The sequence below is a fragment of the Caenorhabditis briggsae genome (assembly GCF_000004555.2).
Source record: "Caenorhabditis briggsae complete genome, chrIII, whole genome shotgun sequence".
In the NCBI taxonomy this organism is placed as follows: domain Eukaryota; kingdom Metazoa; phylum Nematoda; class Chromadorea; order Rhabditida; family Rhabditidae; genus Caenorhabditis; species Caenorhabditis briggsae.
Window position 1 is genome coordinate 2,579,382 of NC_013490.2, and position 8,825 is coordinate 2,588,206.

Genomic DNA, 8,825 nt, shown 5'->3' on the forward strand with positions numbered 1-8,825 from the left:
CTCGAGCAGCTGAAGCTCCAATGTGGTGGAATTCTCGAAAAACCAGCCTGAGACATTCGAATTTCTAGCCAAAAAAACTGCAGAAAAATCCGATTTTGAGGGTTACTGTAGGCCCGAAATTTCGTGTTCTACCCAAAATGCATCGAATTTGACGACAATTTGCACAGAAATCCGAATTTTCTATGCAACTTGTCGTCAAATTCGATGCATTCAATGTAAAACTGTGTTTGCACACAATCAGGATTACAGTAATCCTAAAATTGGGTTTTCGCTGTTTTTTCAAATTTTTTGACATAGATTTTGTCATTTTCAGCAGAAAATAACAATTTCTGGGGTTACTGTAGCTCCGATTGTGTGCAAACACCGTTTTACATTGAATGCATCGAATTTGACGACAAGTTGCATAGAAAATTCGGATTTCTGTGCAAATTGTCGTCAAATTCGATGCATTTTGGGTAGAACACGAAATTTCGGGCCTACAGTAACCCTCAAAATCGGATTTTTCTGCAGTTTTTTTGGCTAGAAATTCGAATGTCTCTGGCTGGTTTTTCGAGATTTTCAGCGAATTTTTTTTTCAGCCAAAATCACAAAAATTGGAGATTCGAATTGAAAAAAATGACCAGAAAATTCGCTGAAAAACCCCTTCAAAAACGGCGTTTTCTAGCATTTTCAGATTTTTTATTTTGGATAATTTTCAGTTAATTTTCAGCCAATTCTCAACATTTTCCAGCAATTTTCAGCAAATTTTGAGATTCTTCATGAAATTTGGACCAATTTCAGCCAATTTTGGCTCATTTTCAACCATTTTTTCCGTCAATTTCAGCTTTTTTAAGCCATTTTTCCATCATTTTGGGTTCATTTTTCAGCTATTTTGGACTATTTTCAGTCAATTTTCATGAATTTTGGCTCATTTTCAATAATTTTTTCCCGATTTTTTTGCACTTTTTCAATCATTTTTCCACTCCAAATCGCTCACTTTAAGCTTCTTAATCTCCTCATCTCTCTGTTTGACCATTCCATTCAACTTCGACCCGATTGCATCCATTTCCACGTGTGCATCGTACAACTGCTGCTCCAAATGCTCTTTCTCGCTGCTCAGCGATTCGACTTTTGCCATTTCGATGGCCAATTGCTTCTCCGCTTCTGCACATTTCTTTTTGGCTACCTGCAAATGTGGAAATTTGGGGAAAATGGGATTTTCAAGCGATTTTTGGATGAAAAATCTGCATTTTGGTTCATTTTTGAGCCATTTTAAGCCGAAAAAATAGGATTTTTCTACTAAAATTACATTGAAAACCTAAAAAATCGCATTTTTATTTTTTAAATCCTTTGAATTTAGTGATTTTTCAGCATTTTGACTGCTTTTTCATGGTTTTTTTTTGCAATTTTTGGGGGTTTTCTAGTCGATTTTGGCCAATTTTCGTCGGATTTTCAAGTTATTTTTTCGCCAAAAATCACAATTTCTCACAATAATCTCGCCATCCGGATCGGGCACTTCTTCTCTGGCTTCTGTCAGCACTTCGCTCGCTTCGTTCAACACCTCGTTCGCCAAATCTGACAGCTGTCCTTGGATATTTCGAAGCCATCCGCTCATGGCTTTCTGGAATTTTTTAATGCAAAAAATGGGTCAAAATTGGAGAAAATCGGGGAAAAATCGGGTAAAAATCAAGAAAAATTGGCTAGAAATCGTCGAAAAAAGGGAAAATTTCAGCGAAAAACAAGGATTTACAGCTAAAAATCCTTTTTTTTCTGGAATTTTTCATGCAAAAAAGGCCTAAAATTAGAGAAAAATGGGTTGAAAATCCAATTTTTTACAAAAAAATTGACTAAAAACCAAGAAAAAAAAAAGAAAAATTTTTCAGAGAAAAATAAGATTTTTAAGCTTAAAAATCCATTTTTTTTTCTGGAATTTTTCATGCAAAAAAGGCCTAAAATTAGAGAAAAATGGGTTGAAAATCAGTCGAAATTCGAGAAAATAGCAAGAAAATCTGGTAAAAATCCAATTTTTTATTACAAAAAATTGGCTAGAAATCGTCGAAAAAAGGGAAAATTTCAGAGAAAATTGAGGATTTTCAGCTTAAAATTTATTTTTTCTGGAATTTTTTAATTGCAAGAATGGGCTAAAATTCAGAAAAATTGATAAAATTTCAGCAAAAAAAAAAGGATTTTCGGCTAAAAATACATTTTTTTTCTGGAAATTCTCATGAGAAAAAGATTAAAATTGGAGAAAATTTGTTAAAATTCGATTAAATTGCCTGAAAATCAAGAAAAAAAAAGAAAATTTCAGAGAAAAGTAGGATTTTCAGCAAAAAATCCATTTTTTCTGGAATTTATGCAAAAAATTACTAAAATTGGAGAAAAATGGGTTGAAAATGCAATTTTTTACAAAAAAATTGGCTAAAAATCAAGGAAAATGGGAAAATTTCAGAGAAAAATTAGATTTTTAATTGAAAAAACTTTGAAAATTTGAGAAAAAATCAGTCGAATTTCCAGAAAATAGCAAGAAAATTTGGTAAAAATCCATTCTTTACAGAAAAAGTTAGTGAAAAATCGAGAAAAATTGGCTAAAAATCAAGGAATAAAAGCGAAAATTTCAGAGAAAAAGCGAGATTTCAAGCTCAAAAATTTGTAAATTTTGATCTAAAAAATTTTTTCTTCTTCTTCTTTCTTCCAGGTTATATCGCGTGTCGTCTGCGCATACATTGCAAATGACGCGCAGCCCGTGAATTTGGCTGGAAATCGCTGAAAATCGGGATTTGGCACTTGAAAAATTGAATTTCCCGGGGAAAATTAGTTTTAAAAATGTAAAAAATCAAAAAAATTGGCTAAAAAATCATAATAAACGGAAAATACCGATTTTTGGGGGCAAAATAGCATTTTTAAGGCGAAAAACACAGAAAAAAAAAGACACAAATCTTTACTAGAATAGCTATAAAAAAGTGATTTAGTGCTCGGCAATCGATTTTCCCTTCTCCTCGTAGAGCTTGGCCAATTCCTTTGGGCAGGTGTGCATGTATCCCTTGTTGGCGGCACAAATCTCCTTCATACGGGTGTATGGGTCGTAGTTTCTGGAAAAATTGAGATTTTGGGCGAAAATTCAAAATTTTAGCTCAATTTTGAGCCATTTTTTTTGTTTTTTCGGGCTAATTTTAAGCCAAAAAAAATCGAAAAAAATTTTTTTTCTGGCTAATTTTTTTTCGAAAAAATCGAATTTTCAGTCAATTTTCACCATTTTTTACAGTTTTTTAATGGTTGTTTCACTGAAAAATTCGATTTTTTGATCTAGAAAACTCCATAAACTTACGCGAAGAACTCCTCATACTTGTGATGACGTGGCCAGACGTAGAAGGCGTTGAAGGCGACAGTCGAGGCGATCGCGGCGGCTAGGGAAACATAAATTCCCCGTTTTCCGTACGTCTGGAGCATGTTACGAGTGGCGGACATGGCTGAAAATGGGTTTTTTTCCAGAAAAAATCGGAAAATTTTTTTAAAAAGATTGAAGAAAAATGGGGTTTTTTTGGTAGAAAAATTGAAAAAAAAACGACAGAAATTGATGAAAATTGTTTGAAAATTGATTTTTTTGGAAAAAATTGGGGAAAAATTGAAGAATTTTGAGCAAAAATGAGCTGGAACTCGTGAACAATGGATTAGCGGCGCCCGTCGGGATTACGGTATGCAAAAATGTGTGAAAGTGCGTCGCGGTGTTTGCAGAAAGGGAAATTGAGGGGAAAGAGAATAATTTGAAAAAAGAAACATAAAAATTGAGAAAAAAATGAGGAAAAAAAAAGAAAAAAGCTGGAATTTCAGATTGAAAAAATGAATATTTAAAACTCAATTTTTTCACATTTTCTATAGATTTCCAGCTAAACAATAATAAAATGACTCTTTCAAGCATATTTCGAGCTTCAAAAAATGTCTCAAAGCTAAAAATTCAAGGTTTGAACCTCTTAGTTTGTTCAAAATCTAGCTAAAAACTAAAAGAAAAATCAGAAAAACTCAATTTTTCTCCGACTTTTAAAAGAAAATTTTCAGGAAAACCACTTTTCACCCGATTGCTTCAAGGTCTAGCTGCAATTTTTAAGTACTTTTCTTTTTTTCTAGCTTTTTATTCTATTTTCCCAGCCCGTCCTCATATTTCCCTTCCCAAAAACCCTATTTAAACTCCCGCTAACAAGATTGCGCGTCATCCGCAATACACCAAATGCACCTTATCCTCCGCGCAAACCGCGACGCGGCCGCTCCGCGCGCAAAGTCACATGTTTATCGGTTTTTTCGCAATCCCATTCACCCGTTTTTTGAGCGAAATTTCCGATTTTTCTGCAATTTTCGCCCAAAAATCATGTCATTCATCGATCTGACGCCCGTCGCAAGCTGCTCATCGTCCACCGCCAACTCGGATTCTAATTTTTCAACGGTTAAAAATTTTTCCCAGCTTTCAACGTCCAAAATTCTTGATTTTCGCTGTTTTTCGTCGATTTTCTTCGGGTTTTTTGTACTTTTTTTTGAAGACAGTGATGTCAATAACCCAGAAATTCTATAAAAATAAAGAAAAATCGCGGAAAAAAAAATTCAAAAAGTCAGTCAAAATGTTTACCCTCAAACAAATAAAATGTAATTAAACCAACCAAAAGAGTAATTAAACCTAAAAAACTCAAACTTGGGCAATAATTAAACCTACTCAGACGACTCGTGCTGAGGTCTTCCGGGGTACCGGCGACCCAATTTTTCTAATTTTAGCATTTTCAGAAAACTCAACAAAATATCCATGCATTCAATCAGCTGCTCAATGAGCTGGATTTCGGAGCCGAAGAGACTAAGGAGAGGGAATTTTTGGAGATAGAAGACGTTCCGGATACCTATGATGAGGATGACGTGGAGGTAGAGGAAGAAGACGTCGCTATCAAGTATCCATACGAGAGAGAAGACGTTTATGATGGTCTGAAAGAGAGAATCGAGCAACGTCTTCAGGATGCTGGAGATGAGCAATTGGAGAAGGAGGCGAAGGTAATTTTTGAGCAAAACATCGGGGTTTTTCGCTCGGAAAAATCGATTTTTCGGATCCAAAAAAGGTGGAAGAGGCCTTCAAAAATGAGATTCTAGCTCCGAAAATGCAGATTTTCTGGGTCCTAAATCACATCACTAAATAGCACATTTTCAGACTTAAAATCGACATTTTGTGGACCAAAAATCACTAAATACCTTAAATTGAATCAAATTTTAGCGAAAAATCGGGTTTTAGTGTTGAAAATTCAGCCTTTTAGGGGCTTTAATTGTGATTTCTAAGCGAAAAAATAGTTTTTCAGCACTAAAAAAATAAGCTAAAAATAAGCTAAATAAGCTACAAATAAGCTATTTTTACACTTAAAAATGACCTATTTTCCAGGAAATCGCCCTTATCATGAAGGTAAAACAAGCCGAATGGGCTGAGGAGGACAAGCAAGAGCGTCTAGAAGCGCTCCAGAAGAAACGAGTATCAGAATCCGTATACATCTGCGTCATGTGCTCCAAAGCCTTCCCCGACCCCCAACAACTTCAGAAGCACACGGAGACGTTCCACGATCTATCTGGCCAGAGATTCAAGTGTACTCTGTGTGGAAAAGGATACAAGCATAAGAAGAATCTGGCGACTCATCAACTTTTGCACAACAAGGAGATTCCGTGCTCAAAGTGCTCGTTGGTTTTTCAATCGCAGGCCACTCTACACGTTCATGAGCTTAAAATCCATGGAGAAAAAGATCTAGTAGAGAAAATGGAGGATGACGAGGACTACGGTAGAAAGAAGTGCCCAAAATGCGGAATCCACTACTCGGAGAAGATTTTCAAGCGACACACTTACTACTGCCTCAACAAGGAGAAAATTGCGGAAAAGCGGAGGAATTTAAAGGCGCAGAGCACGCCAACGAGCCCTGCAATGTCTACAATCAGTTGTGCGTCGTTCAGCAGCTATCAACCCGGTCCAAGCACGTTTAGAAGTCCGTTGAGCAGTCCGGTGGTGTCATTTAGAGACAAATCGTGTTCAGTTTGTGGGGAGGCTTTCGCTAGTCGACAATCGATGTTGAGACATGTTGGAAGGAAGCATCCGGAGGTTAAGGACGATCCAAGTGTCACCGCTGTTAGATATGTCACGAATACTATTGAATCGGTGAGTGAAATAAACTGAAAATGAGAAATTTTGGGTGAAAATCGTGGAATTTTGAGTCATTTCCGGTATTTTCGGGTATGAAAATGACCTGAAATTTCTAATTTTTGGATTCCAGTAGCAGTAAATAGCTCTATTTTTCTAGTCAAATAAAGCCCGTTGTAGTTCAAATAACGACTTCAAATTCTTCGATTTTTGAAAATTTGGCGGGAAAATCGCAAATTTATAGGTATTATTTAGAGGTCAAAAAGCCTTGAAAATTTGAGAAAAGTTGGAATTTAGAGAATTATAGGACATTTTCAATGCACCTAAATTCTTCAATTTCTGATCATTTCTTCTAAAAATATGTCGATTTTGGCTGAAAAATGGTCATTTTACAAGTTTCTAGCGAATTTCAGCCCCTTTTTAATGCTGAAAATGACACTAAACCCTCCAAAATTTCTAGCCAACCCATCAATACGCGTGCGTCGACTGTGGAAAACGACTGACGACCCGTGCCGCACTGACCACCCACCGCACTCGCGCTCATTCTGGAAAACAAGGAACCGAATGTCCCCACTGTCAGAAGACGTTCATCGTGCCGTCGGAGCTGAGGAAACACATCAATAGAGTTCATGGAGGCGGAGAGGATCAGAAGACGTCGAAAGGGGAACAGCTGGAGAATCTTCCCGATATTGACGCTATTTTTTAGGCTTAAAATGACCTTTTTTTGGTCCAAAATAATCGATTTTAAGTCTAGAAATGTGATTTTTAGCGATTTTGGACCTGAAAAAGTTTATTTTCCCGTAATTTTGTGCCCAAAAATGTCAATTTTTCAGCTGAAAATTGATATCCTTATACTTTTGGACCCCAAGATCTCGATTTTCAGAGCTGAAATTCTAATTTTAAGACCTTTTCCAGCTTTTTTGGCACTGAAAAATCAATTTTTAGAGCTTAAAATTCCCTTTCCTCCAGTTTTCCATGTAATTTCTTTCTCATGTAAAAATCCATCAAATCGGTCCATTTTGATCCCAGTTTGATCCTTTTCATTTTTTCGGGTACTTTTTTCACTTTATATAGTCTGTCTCTAGTTTTTTCCCTGCCATTTTTGCTCAATTGTTTCAAAAATTTCTCTCCTTTTTTGTATTAATAGCCTACTGTAATAAAAATAATTAAAAGTTATAAGAAAATTCGCTTTTCCAGACACATTTTCAGACATTTTTCCAGTTTGGAACGATATGATGAGCAAGCTCCGCCCCATTTTAACTCAAAGTGGGCGGAGCCTACTCGTGTTTGGGCTCATTTTGAAGCTCTTAACGCCGGACATTCAAATTTAAATTTTTCATAAAATCGAAGCAAAACGAAGCGAGTTACGGTAGATTTCAATTTTTGCAGTTCTTTTGGATTACTGTAGCTTTTTGTAGTTCGCCTCCCTGTGAGCCGAACCTAGGCGTGTTGGGGCTCGTTTTGAAGCTCTCTACAAGACAAATTCAAAAAAATAGTTTATTTTCAAAAACTAGGTGAAATAAAAAAGTTATGAGTGAAAAAAGAGATTTCGGAAATTTTGGGATTTTTGAATTCGGGTCATAACTTCTTGGAATTCTGGAATTTTGAGACGAAAACGTCAAATTTGAATTTGGCACGTTAAGAGCTTCAAAAAAAGTATAAACATGGCTAGGTTTGGTGGAATTCGCTTTTTTCGGGTCCCACCGCGAAAGTTACAGTAACCCGAAAAATGCACCGAACCTAGTCGTGTTTATACTCATTTTAAAGCCCAAAACATGAGAAATCGATACATCTAAAAATCATTGAGTTTGAAGCATAACTGACTGAGATACGGTACTTTGAGGGATACTGTAGTTGGGAATTTTCAAAGTGGGCGGAGCCTAGTCGTGTTTAGGCTCATTTTGAAGCTCTTAACGCGCCAAATTCAAATTAATAGGTTTTAACACAAAATTCCAAAATTCTATGAATTTATGAGCAGAATTACAAAAATTAAAAAATTTTAATTTCTCCTTTTTTCCCTATAAATTTTTTATTTTTCTGAATTTTTGACAATTATCAATTTTTTTGAATTCAACTAGTTTTAAGCTTCAAAATGAATATAATCATGACCCCCTTTTTTGCCCACTTTAAAAAAGCCGGACCCCCATGCGCGAAGTCGAAAAAAGTCGAAAATCCCAAAAGTGGGCGGAGCTTACTCGTGTTTATACTCATTTTGAAGCTCTCAACAAGACCGATCCATGTCTCTATTTTTCAATAAAATTGATTGAAAATTAAGAAAGTTACGGTAGTTTATGAGGCTAGAGTGCAGAGAAGCCAGACACACTGCGTCTCTGACCCAAAAGTGGGCGGAGCAGAGAAATAGAAATGGCCCCATTAACAGCTGCGCGGTCACCTCATTCTCCCTTCGGACGACCTGACTGAATAGACGTCTCTATACTTTCTAAACTTTTCCAAGAAATCCTACTGTATGGAATTCTGGAAAGTTCTTTTTTTGATTTTTCTGATTATTCACTATAATTATTTCTAATTTTCTGACTATAAATCTCTATTTTTATTGCTCATCCTGCTGAAAATCCTGCTGGAAATCCTAGAAAAAAAATAATTTGGTGAGAGTTTGGTCTGAAATTTTCAGAATTTTAAAGCATTTTTTAGATAATTTCCAGGCTCGGATTACAAGAATTTGAGGGTGCACAGCCATTGC

General features: G+C 35.9%; 3 protein-coding genes across 3 annotated transcripts in view; 1 reads left to right on the forward strand and 2 right to left on the reverse strand.

Moving 5' to 3' along the window:
* CBG20118 overlaps positions 1 to 1,594 on the reverse strand; it is a gene marked incomplete at both ends in the record, with an annotated part of 25,645 nt that extends 24,051 nt beyond the window's left edge. The window contains 2 exons of the mRNA XM_045243483.1: positions 977 to 1,165; positions 1,469 to 1,594. Coding sequence (XP_045096959.1) covers positions 977 to 1,165; positions 1,469 to 1,594 — 315 coding nt within the window. The remainder of the gene's footprint in view (positions 1 to 976; positions 1,166 to 1,468) is intronic.
* A 1,350-nt stretch (positions 1,595 to 2,944) lies between these two features.
* CBG20119 lies at positions 2,945 to 3,444 on the reverse strand (the record flags this gene model as incomplete). The annotated part of the gene is made up of 2 exons (XM_002640987.1): positions 2,945 to 3,068; positions 3,305 to 3,444. 2 exons carry the CDS (start codon positions 3,442 to 3,444, stop codon positions 2,945 to 2,947), a joined length of 264 nt encoding a protein of 87 aa, XP_002641033.1.
* An 895-nt stretch (positions 3,445 to 4,339) lies between these two features.
* Positions 4,340 to 6,830, forward strand: CBG20120 (the record flags this gene model as incomplete). The annotated part of the gene is made up of 4 exons (XM_002640988.1): positions 4,340 to 4,414; positions 4,747 to 5,004; positions 5,384 to 6,142; positions 6,585 to 6,830. 4 exons carry the CDS (start codon positions 4,340 to 4,342, stop codon positions 6,828 to 6,830), a joined length of 1,338 nt encoding a protein of 445 aa, XP_002641034.1.
* Between the last annotated feature and the right edge of the window lie 1,995 nt (positions 6,831 to 8,825).